Source organism: Mesoplodon mirus (genome assembly GCF_964341445.2).
Source record: "Mesoplodon mirus genome assembly, chromosome: 11".
Lineage (NCBI taxonomy): Eukaryota > Metazoa > Chordata > Mammalia > Artiodactyla > Ziphiidae > Mesoplodon > Mesoplodon mirus.
In genome coordinates, this window is record NC_138987.1 from 88,500,671 (window position 1) to 88,512,951 (window position 12,281).

Genomic DNA, 12,281 nt, shown 5'->3' on the forward strand with positions numbered 1-12,281 from the left:
ACTGCTGTACGCACAGGCACAGCTGACCAGAGCAGGTGGGACAAAGAGGTGGCTCTACTTAGGGCGCTTCCCAGCCTCAGGGAAAATGCCGATGGCTGCAGGTTGCTGTAGGGAAGGAGTGTGGTCCCAGCCACAGCACTATGGGTGATGACTCCTGAACTGGTGATGCCGCTGGCATGGCCTGCTCACCTGGACACTCACAGCAACGATCCACTAGAGCTGGTGCCCCACATCACCAAGGCCTGCACAAGCCACAACGCATATGTAATTTTAATTGAAAACAATCTTTCTATTCCTTAAACAACAATGACAAACCAAGAAAGCAGAAATAAAAAATAACATCTGGACTCAATGAACTATTGATATATTGTTCTTTCTACATTAAGATGCTCTGTGTTTTTGAAATGTTTCCGTGTATCTTTAGCATCAATCAGTGCATACGGCTAATGATTAAAAGGTCACACAATTTTTTTAAATCAGTGATGATTTGGATTTTAGCCCAGATAGACATATCTCAGTTTATAAAATTGATGCCTTATTTTGTTATTATTCAAAATACGTCTATGCAGCATATTTGGAAAATTTGTAGGGTGTCCTTGCAGCAGCAAAATTGTAAAGGTGACAGTATTAAGCTTCTAGTAAAACTTTTTCTATTCATACTAATGGTCTGATTTTTCTCCTAATTATTAAATTTGTTTTTCTTGACTGTATTCCGACTTTAGTGAAGTAACACTTATTGTGCATGCATGAGAGTTTAACCTCTTCATTTTTAAATCTCACTTATCAATCCTCTTTATTAGAGTCTTCTACTCTTGGATTTTTGAGAAGGAATATAATAAAGCTCATGGAGAAAGAATGATTCTATGTCAGAGAAGGGTGGCTGATAGAGACTTAGGAAGAGAAGGAGTTTGTGAGTACAACAAAGCCAGGAAGGGTTTTCCAGGCATGAGTAAAATCACAAACATATCATATGGCACAGTGACTCATAAGCATCAATGAATTTTAAATTGAATCAAAACTGAGATGTTATAGCTAATGATAAACTAGTGTCCTAGGCATGGGCATGCATATAATCTAAATAAGCATGAAATTAAACCAGTCTGCATGGGGTCGCCAAATCAACCATTTTGAATAAGTCAAGAAATCAATTCAGTGAGAAGTGTCTTCATTTTTTCCCACTGAACTGTGGTTAGTGTGTTTCTAAACCAATGAAATATCTGATGAGGTTAATGTGATACCAACTGGTCACAGTGCATCAAATAGAGCACACACAGTTTGGATGGGACTCAATTACTTTTTTCTTAAATAATTGCAGTAACAATTTATAAATTGTTTTTGCCATTTCAAAAACATCCAATGAACTAAACAATACAAAACAAAAATACTCAACTTATCTACTGAATATGTTGACTTACATCTCCATCAATTCCCTTTATGCATAGGGCAGGGTTCAGAGGAAGGTGACAGGTATTTGTATACTGAAAGAATTCTTCTAGTCTGCCAAGTTCTTTCTTCAGTACCTCCTGTGAAAAATCATTAGAAGAAGCATCTTCAAAACTGAAAAGAACTGGACTTTTCCTTCAAGTTATAATTTTCTTTTGTTGATTAAACTCCTTAATTCAGGGGTTGCACACTTGGGTGCTTTGGGGTCAGGTGGGTGATGTAGCCACATATGAGGAGGCAGCAGGCTAAAGACAATAGGGAGTACTGGGGAAAATGGGGAAGTAAAGGTTGCGTGTCCTTTCTGAAGAACTTTAAATTCAATTAAAAACAAAACCAAAACAAAGCACTGTTCTGTTCAAACGAAACACGATGGGTTGGACTTGACCTGTAACCCACCAACTTGCAACCCCTGCTTTAAGTAACTATTAACATGATCCATTTATCATAATTCCCTGAAATCTTAGTTTGTAACTCTCAAGGTTTACACTTAATAGTATAATATTTTTTAGAAAAAAATTTACATAGAGTAGGAGACAAAATAATGACAAAAAAGATAATTATAGACCATTGATAAATGTCAGAAGCAGTAATATATATGAACAAATAGTTTACTAAATGCCAATAAGTGTATTTCTGATACTTGACTCACTCCCTTCCATAGTCCTCTGTACATGTGGAAGGTCTGAGACCACAAATGACACCTTTAGGATTGTGTATCCCCTGACACAAAAAAGGAGAAAAACAATAATTCAGAAATAATAATAATTCAAAAAATTTAAAAAAATCTCCTTTTAGCCTACTTTGAAAACTGTTTAAGCCTAATTCTAAAAATGAGGATATCAGATTAATAGTGTTTAACTAACTCTCAAGAGTTTCTTAGCTCTTACTCTGGGTTCACTGCCAAATAATAGAATCTACTGCTCCCAGAATCCAGCAAAACAAGGTGGAGAAATGAGGCCAAGCTCCACAATGGCATTCTTTTTGTCTTCCTCTTTTGTCTTTTCTACGCCTCGATTTGCCTGAAGAGCACCATGGAGGGGAACCTCTGCTCTCTTTAACTAAAATCTCTTCACTTCATATAGTTAGGTCTAACTGGGCTTAAAAAAAAAAAAAAGAAAAGAAAAAAAGCTTACAGTAACTTGTGAGAAATTATAAATGCTTCTCCCACCTCTTTCTTTTTCTCTTTCTATTTTCACGTGAAGAGGTGTTATCACAAGAACAGCCAGTCAAGGTGAGAGAAATGCATTTATCTGAGAGAATCGTGTCAATATCACTGGAACATGATGTAAATAGTCAAAAAGGCACTGTATTAACTGTAGCATGCATCTTAAATACATGAGAGATTTTGAAACATAAGAAATAAAGACCAAACTTATACACAAATTTTGTAAATTTTAAGCCAAATTTATTTTACTTGCTTTCAACTTTTTGTCTACCATTAGAAAATAATTAATGATTTTGCAGTAATATGGAGAAGTCAGAGAACTTTTTTTTTTTTTTTTTGCATTGCCTATAATGATGCTAGCCTTAAGGCTCTTCTGTGCATACAGAGTTTATATGTCTCCCATTTAAAAATAAAGTCCCTGCTTATGCTTTTTATTTTCCAATTTCTCCTAGGTAGGTGAAGTAGCATAGCTTCTGGCATTACTACCAAATGAAGTGACTTCCAGCAAGAAAAATCTTGTGCTAGGAAAAAATTCTGGGATCCTTTCCCTATTTTCATATCATTTTGTTGAAAAGTCTTGTTGATTTTAAACAGCGGGTGGAGAGAAACCATGAGCTCCCTTGAGGACGAGATTCATGTTTTAGGCATCTTTCTATCCTTAACCCCTAGTCTGTAGTAAGTACTTGTTATTGAATGAAATTCTTAATACAGTGAATGGATGTCCACTATCTCCCTGCATCTAGAATGTTGAACTTAAGAGAACCTACTTAATGATCTATATCAGTGAAGGGAACTAGTAATGCAGTTAATTAAAAAGAGCAAGTGTTCTTCCATTAGAGCAAGAAAAAGAACAGCCAGATCCATTATTATAATCAGTGATGAAAGAGGCACAATATTTTGACTATCGTCCATGGATGTTAGAATAAAAGTATTATTCAATACTATGCACACCACTATTGATTTCTTTCATTTAATTCACTTAATTTGTTGTGGAAAAAACAAGTCTTTAAAAATGTGACTTTGATCAGTGCAGTGTGAGAAAAATCTAGACCTAGATTTTGTACCTTGGACAAGGGTGCTCTGAAAAGTTCCCTTGTGTACTTCCTCCATGAGTCTGAATTGTGCTGCCTTTCTGAGCAAATTACTTCATCCGGTCATTTTAATCAAATTGCCTTTAAATTGGTCTCTTGTCAGGTACTGTCTATGCTACATGGCTATTTAGATCAAAAAGTCATGTCCTGGTGATAGATATTATCATTAACATTAGGATAGTAAATTGAAAAAAAACTTGATCAAAAGAATTGATTTAAGTGTCTTATGACAAAGTGTAGTCAAGGAATTTACCTTCTGTGTTATGAAATTCAAAGTTAATTGAACCAGGTTTAAGAAATAAAACAAAACTTTATTACATGAAGATTGATTTCACAACAAACCTGTCTTTGAGGGTCACTGGCTGATTTGACTTTTTCACCAATGTCTCCCAGAATTTTGATGAGTTTCTTTTCCTTGGAAAACTCATCACTCAAGGCTTTTCCTGCACAGAATTGGAGAGCAGCCAATAGCTTCTGATACCAGCTTTTAAAATAAGCTTCATTCTGTGCATCCTTTAGCAGCCTGAAGGAAAGAGAGAAAACAAACTCTTGTATCTAAAGCTGATTTTTAAAACACCTCTGGCAGGAACAATAAGTGTGTTTCAGACTAATCTGTATGTGGTGGCTTTGGGCAGTTTAACAGGCCAGGCTGGGGAAAATGTTGTTTATTTGTTGGCAGTCATCGTTTCACCTGATAGTTAATGAGATTCCAAGAGTGAAGAATCAATAAGAGACCTTCCTTTTCTCATTTCAGTTCACAGTGCACTTTTTCCTCTTTCAGGCTTCTTAAATTCTATAGCAAATACTTATCTTAAGAGCATATATTTGACTTCTTATTAAAATACAGACAAAGCATTTTAGAAATGGTATTTATTAGTCACTACACTATATGGCAACTCAACCATCAACCCCACATTTTTCTGCTTTTCTTCAAAAAATAATGTCTCCACACTGTCACATATGTAAGTATTGCTCTTTCTTCCAACACCTCCCTTTGATTACCTGGAGGAAGATATTGTAAGGGCAAGAGCATGGTTTTTGTTTTCAGGCATTTCTGGATTCAAATCTCAGCCCTACAACTTACAGGTAAGTTAGGCCAGTTACTTAACTGGGCTGAGGTTAAAATAAAGAAATAACTCTGACTCCATAGAGCTGTATGGAATATAGAATAAGCTAATGCTATTCTAATTTGAAAGGGCTTAGCACAAAGTATGTACTAGTAGTAAAAAACATCAGTTTATCTGTATCCTGCAGCCTCCCCAAGCCAACTTCTGTCACTGTCTGGCAGTCTGCTTGTATCACGAACACGGGAGGCATAGAACAAAAAAAAGGGAAGGATACTTCGCTAGATAATGGAGCAGTGACAATTATTTGATTACGCTTTCTGCCATGTGACAATTTCTATTGCCTTAAAATTAATTCCAACATGCTTAAACTTTATTTTTTATTATGCCCTAAAACACTGAAATAAAAGACTGATTCCCTTGAATGTTAACCTCTCTTTGATTGATTCTTTAATTCTTAACCTGTCTCTAATCTTCTTCTCTTCTGAAAAATAATTATCATTCAAAGGACTAGAAGAAAGTTATTGTGAGAATGAAATACTGAAAAAAAAAGGATTAAATGCCTAGCAGCCAAAATATATATAGATGAGTTTCATTCTGCATTCCTAATTTTGCATCTCTGCCCAATATATATTGTGCTACAGAGACTCTAAGAAACACACTATTTTCATTTGTTCTATGTTCTCTGTTCCTACACATCTGAGTTAAAAAATTAATTGAATGAGGGCTTCCCTGGTGGCGCAGTGGTTGAGAATCTGCCTGGTAATGCAGGGGACACGGGCTCAAGCCCTGGTCTGGGAGGATCCCACATGCCGTGGAGCAACTAGGCCCGTGAGCCACAACTACTGAGCCTGCGCGTCTGGAGCCTGTGCTCCGCATCAAGAGAGGCCGCGATAGTGAGAGGCCCGCACAACACGATGAAAAGTGGCTCCCGCTTGCCACAACTAGAGAAAGCCCTAGCACAGAAACGAAGACCCAACACAGCAAAAATAAATAATAAATAAATTAATAAACTCCTACACCCAACATCTTCTTTGAAAAAAAAAATAATTGAATGAACCTGGCTTTTTTTTTTAAGGTAAGGGCTTGTTCCCTTGTCATTGTTACAAAGCCAACTTATCTCCTAGCACCTCTTTTACTTTACCAAAGGAAATATAATAATGCTGGAAATAATGCTGGAAAGCACTAAAAAACAAAAAAACCTCAAGGGTCTAAAGATGTATTGATGGAAAATATAATCCATCTATAATTATACCTTCAATGTAAGAAGAGTAGTTGACAATGAAAAGTTTTCAAACCCACCTCTATGGTGAGATTTTTGAAATGTCAGATGAAATAAATGTATCACACCATTATTCGGAGGCTCTAAGAAAACGAGTGTTATGTGATTATGAATTGGAAAGCCCCAAAGAAAGCATCCACATCTGAAACTTCAAGGTATTTTATACAGAATTATACCTCAGAGATTTTCACAGTGTTTTGAGGACTTTGGTAATATACCATTGTACAGTCTACTTGGTTTTCAGTGGAGGTAGGGAATTGATGGGTAGAGTATTTCTATATCCCGTAACAATGCTTGCCAGCATTTTCATACACTTTGAATATTGAGTTACTTGTTTTTAAAGATATTTAAAACCTGTTCTGGTACATAAATATAACTCTATAACCACCTGACTGCTATACACATGATAAAAGGAAAGTTTATTCTGCACAAAGTCAACTTTTTACTAAAATTCTTAAAGAAAAAATATATTTTAGGGGTGGGGAGTCATAGGAATTGTCAAAATTATATAATTAGTATTCCTAATACTCAATTCTTATTCTATGAGAAATGTATTTGCTTCTCTCATGAGCAGCTGATTCGAGGGAAAAAAATCAGTTTGATTCCTTGCTCCAAATAAAACAGAGCAGGGGAGATTTGCAGAGAGAATATGTGACTGTGTTTTAAAAAATTTAAAAGTGAAGAAAACTCAGTGTATTCCATTGTGATTATTTTCCTTATAGAACATACCTCATGCAAACTCTCATTCCTGCCATGATGACATGCTCTCCTGGTGAGATTTGGTTCAAGCTCTATGGCTTTTTATCCAACTTTAAAGTTTTTTACAAATTGCAGAACTGAAATCATACTGTGTTATAGATGACCATGAGAGGTCAGTCTATTCCTGTGTCTTTAGACACAGTCACTTTAACTGATGAGCGAAATTAACATGTCCTTTAATTTTAATCAATTCAGAGAAAGTTGGACTATGCAGTTTTGGGTGGAGAGTTAGCCAATTCTACGTCAATGACCTTCACCATCAGGAAGTGGTTAAAACCCTCATGTAGTAGTTTTTACCCATTGCCTCTGTTTGTTAAGACTGTGGAAAACAGCTAGCCACTTTCCCTTAAGCATTAAAGAAACCCTTTTCATAAGGCACTGTCACTGGGAGACACAGAATTGCTTATGCCAAATTCAAAAAAAAAATCTTTTATTTAAGTTCAGGTCAAGGGACTGAGAAATATGAAGTAAGACTTGGTGATGAAAGATTGGGCTTTTAAGATGCAGACGATGTGACCACGTACAAACTGAGGTAAATCTCAAAATGTCAGAGACCTGTTTATCCTAGTGTATGCGAGATCCAGGAATGGCTCAACTTGATATTATTTTGTATAGGTGTCTTATGGACTGTAAGTAATGACAACATTAAAATGAGAATAAATGCATAAAATCTAGCTGATTAAAGGTTTGGGTAGTGTTGAGTATGAGAGGCAAAAAGCAAGAAGAGAAGCAAACATAACCCAGGTGACTGAGCATATTTGTTATAGGATATCATAAAGGCATTTGCCTAAATTAAGGAGCTAGTGGTGGACATAGATACACAAACCCCAGCTAGCATGAAATGGAGATTTTCCTTGGAAATAAGAGCTTTTCTCCATTTCTTCATGCACAAAGTGCTTCTGATTCCATGATGAGTGACTTGCTGGAAGCCCAGGCAAAGTACAGATAGGTCTCATTTCATCAGTCTACCAGCAGGACAGAACAGACTAATCATGCCAACCCAACCCTCCTTGCCTCATGACTCCCTTCAGTGTAGGTCTTAACTTTAGTTCTCAACAGCACAATATCCCACAAATTAGGGCTTGCCTTAAATTTTTTACCCACTTGTGTATTTCTTGTGAGTGAAGAGGGGAAACAACATCCAGAAGAAAACTGAGCTACACATGAAGATGAATGATTTCAGGTCACTCCAGGACCTCCCCTTTCCATTTCCTCTATTGGTGGCTACTTTATGGGGAGTAAGATGTGTGACTCAGTAGACCAGGTCTTAGTGAGCACAGGTGGATTTTAAAATGTGACTTCTTCAAGTGTATTTATAACCCTGGGACATATAAAGGCTGAAATCCAATATTTGATATGGAATTTTTAATTTTAAGGTTTCAATAGTGTGTTAAGAAGTGAAAAGCATATATCTCTTTAGCCTTTACAACTTTATTTTACTTCTCATTGGTTGAGAGATTTACTTAATATTTCCCTAAACTGAGGAACTTCATACATTTTATCGTCTTGCAAAGATAACTGTTTCCTATGACTAGCTCATTTTTAGAATACTGATTTGCTCTTTCAGAAATATAGCACCGAACTTCTTTTGAATTTTGTATATAAGGAGCATTACATGGTCCAAGTCCACAGAAATGTGATTTCCAATCAATAGTTATTTTGCAACATGTTTGTCAATAAGCCACTTTGAAACAACTTGAATATAAAACTATTAAAAGGGAATAAATTCAGAAAATAATGAAATCCATACTCTAGAGATTTTATACATTTTTAGAACACTTAAATATATGAGACGGGCTCTTAAGGTATGTAACTGACTTAATTTTAACCCCATATTTCAATTTATATATCTAATATTTATTACCACCTCAAAAACAGTCGTTCAGAATGTTACAGTTCATACTTATGATTTTTCCATTGTGTTCACATTATGTGGTAGATTTATTTTTCCCAACTCCATGTTTTCTTCCCTGAAGCTTATACAACCACACTGTTTGCTCTGTGACTTCCAGTGCCTCCCCAGAGGCAGCATCTACTTCTCCACTCCTTGTCTGGATTGGCCATGTGACTCACTTTAGCCAACAGGATGTGACTGGATAAAATGTATGCCCAAGTCCATGGGGATGCTTTAAATGTGCTCTCATGGATTGGTCTGCTCTCCTGTACTTCTGCTATCTGTCACGAGAACAGCGTGTCCCTGCTGGGGGATGTTCCTTCAGTGCTGGAATGAGAGAGTAGAGCTGAGCATTGCTGTGAGGAGTCCAGTGCAGCCAAGTGGAAGTACAGCAAGTCTGCAGCCTGCATGCTGCATACGTGAAAATAAGTCTTTTTTGCTGTAAGCCACTGAAACTTTGGGGCTATTTGTTGCTATGGTAAAAATTAATGAATATGCCAAGTTTCATATTATTTCTTTTTCCCTTTTCTTTGTTTTTGTTTTCATTTGTTTGTTTGTATTGCCTTTAGAATATGAAGCATATTTTTTAAACCTCCCCAGTGTTAACCCTGAGGATACTTTGGGACAAACCTAATTACTGAAAATAAACAAAAGTCATCTGGAGACAAGTCTGGTGAATTAGATGGGTGATCAATTTGAGTATAACATTTTAGATAAAAAAACTATAAAAGTAATAAAAATGGCTTTCTTCTATGGATCCTAAAAAGCCCCAAAGTGTATTTCAAAAACAATTTGACCTGGTTCATTTGGACATGTATATTATGTTATACTGCTAAAATTTTATTGTTATTTTATTACACTAACATACTCTTTGACTCATTTAAAAGTGTGAATAGGCTTATGTACCATCTGCTGTCTGTCCAACCATTGTTTGAGTATCTAATAGGAAATTCTCTCTGAGTAAAAATGCACTAATGAGTGCAATAGGGCAATGGCAAGTCTTTTTTTAAAGACTTACATAACACAGGACTAGACAAATCTAACACATTACCAGACAAAGGGTCCGATGGCTGAGGGCAGTGAGGGAGGCAGTACACCTGGCAGTTTGGGAAACTGAGCTCTGCTCTAGTGGTAACAGCTGGAAGACTAAGATGGCTAAATAGGGAGGGGATCAATGGTTTTGGACGAGGAAGCATCTATCTATACCAGCATGCTTAATGGAACTCCCTTTATTGCCCTGGAGTTGGCGACCAAGACCCAAGATTAAAGAAAAGAGACAACAGGTATGCTATGTTTTAAGAATAGCCAAAGAAACAACTGGAAGTCACAGAACTCTTCGAGGTTTATTGGGAGAAGGCCAAAATGGCTATGATACACCAAGTGTTATCTCCCCTCCTGGACCTTAGTATATATTTGCAAGTGGGGGTGAAGGAAAGGGCTGTTTGAGAGTCATGAGTCATCAGCTTAGTGAGGGATAGAGTGGATCTGCTATCCCCACTCATCCTTGCAAAGTCCAGTGAGGAGGGAAGCTCAAAGAAATGCACTGATTCAGATGTGTGCGAGAATGGGAGACTACTGCCTCATTCCCAGGTTAGATTTCTGCTCTGAAAGAGGGTTTGCTGAAAGACAGGATAGCAAAGGAGCAGCCTCCATTTTTGCACCCTAACTGGCCAAGCAAGGATGTGTGAATTTCTCAAGGTTCAAATAAACACATGGAAGTAATTAAATGTGATCCACTCCTGTGCAGGAAGAGGTTGAGCCAAAGGCAGATCTCCTGGTGGGAAGTCCTGCAAGGCTACCCAAGGTACGCACTCAGATGAGTAGCCAGCTTTGACAGTGAACACAGAGCGGGCCTTGATGTAAAGTCAGAGACCACAGACAGGGGACTGTACTTGCTTGACTCAACAAGTGGGAGGGTCCCTTTCCTCTTTCTCTTTTTTTCCCACTCCAAAGTCAAGAAAAGCTAGAACTAAAAGACAGAGAGAGAAGAGGAATGAAACAGCAGACAATATTTTCCCCACCACAAGTCCCCCAAGCTAAAGCTTGGCTGGTGCTGGAGAATGGGGAGGAGGTATGTGTCAAACTGGAGAAGAAAATAGAGTTTTAAAATGGACAAAAGTGGTGAAGAGTTTATCTAAAAGTGACCAGGAAACTATGGAATCTACCCTTTTTTTTTTTTTTTTTTTTTTTTTTTTTGCGGTACGCGGGCCTCTCACTGTTGTGGCCTCTCCCATTGCGGAGCACAGGCTCCGGACGCACAGGCTCAGCGGCCATGGCTCATGGGCCCAGCTGCTCCGCAGCATGTGGGATCTTCCCGGACCAGGGCACGAACCCGTGTCCCCTGCATCGGCAGGCGGACTCTTAACCACTGCGCCACCAGGGAAGCCCTACCCTGGTTTTAATTAGAGAATGTAAAAGGGCAAAAGTAGTAATTTTAAAATAATAAAAACTTTTATTGGAGACCTACCAATACCAAGCTCAGCCAGTTTAAAGAAAACTAGGTGAGACCATTAAATATCTACAAGTCAGTGCAGGAAGAAATATAGCTTCGGAAAATGCACTGCACTGCATGAGAGAAAAAGTTTCAACATGCAGAATAAACACTGGGGAATCTTGCCCCCCAAATCTTCAGAGAGTTGGCTGAGATTTGTCTTTTTGCCTTTCTTCATCCCCGTGCAGCCACTCACTGCTCTTATAGAGCATTGCCGATTCTGGCTTCATTTATGGATGATCATTGTTAAGCACAGAACTGTGTTCAAGAAATCAAGGTTGTTTCGTCAAGAAATAGGTTATTAACACTGAATATATGTGGATATATAGGTATATATTTACTATTATAATTTATACTTTATCATCATATCAAAATCTTTAACAGTTATGACCAGTTGCATAGTTAATTATAAGCTTAAATGGCATTTTTCTGAATGAAAACTAGCCATAGATGGTACCCAGTTTGCGTACACACTTGTAATCAGGATGACTGTTACACTGCAATGTTGCTCTCTTAGGATCATCTGGAAGCTATGAAGGAAAAAAAAAAACAAAACAAAACTATGCTGAGCAGGTAAGTTTCCCTGAATAAGATTCTTAAATCTCTAATTAGGAATCAGAGCCTGTTCCCACTCATCTTGCTGAGGGATATAGTCAATTTGGGAGATACAGGTAAATAAATAAAACTCTTTCCAATCCACTCATATGTACTCAAATGTTCACATGTTTAATATACTGAATGATGTGAAATCAGAGAGCAGAAACTCTCCTCCTCCTCTCATTCCAACACACACTTCTGCTTAGGGTAAGTTATTTTATTCAAATCATTTTCCTTAGCTTAGCACCAAGCTGTGAATGGCTATCAGTGACCTCTCTCAGCCCCCACTGTTATACTCCTTACCTGCTTACTAGCCCTAAAACAAAACAAAACAAAACAGGTGGAATTTTGGCCCTGGGCACACTTTAGAAGAGATCGCTTTCTATGAGACCCTCCTGTAATGCCTTTCCCTTTTTTCTCATTCTGGTTTTATCCCCTCCCTGATCCCCAAGAATCCCTCCAATCCTGCCACTCTTCCTTTGCCAAAAGCTCCAC

The 12,281-nt window shown here is 37.5% G+C and overlaps 1 protein-coding gene across 6 annotated transcripts in view; it reads right to left on the reverse strand.

Annotated features, from left to right (window-relative positions):
* Positions 1 to 12,281, reverse strand: part of PIK3C2G (phosphatidylinositol-4-phosphate 3-kinase catalytic subunit type 2 gamma) — a gene marked incomplete at its 5' end in the record, with an annotated part of 317,069 nt that overhangs the window by 140,227 nt on the left and 164,561 nt on the right. For all 6 annotated transcript variants that reach the window (XM_082636498.1, XM_082636497.1, XM_082636496.1 and 3 more), the window contains 2 exons: positions 1,416 to 1,523; positions 4,042 to 4,222. In XM_082636498.1, the coding sequence (XP_082492624.1) occupies positions 1,416 to 1,523; positions 4,042 to 4,222 (289 nt within the window). The remainder of the gene's footprint in view (positions 1 to 1,415; positions 1,524 to 4,041; positions 4,223 to 12,281) is intronic.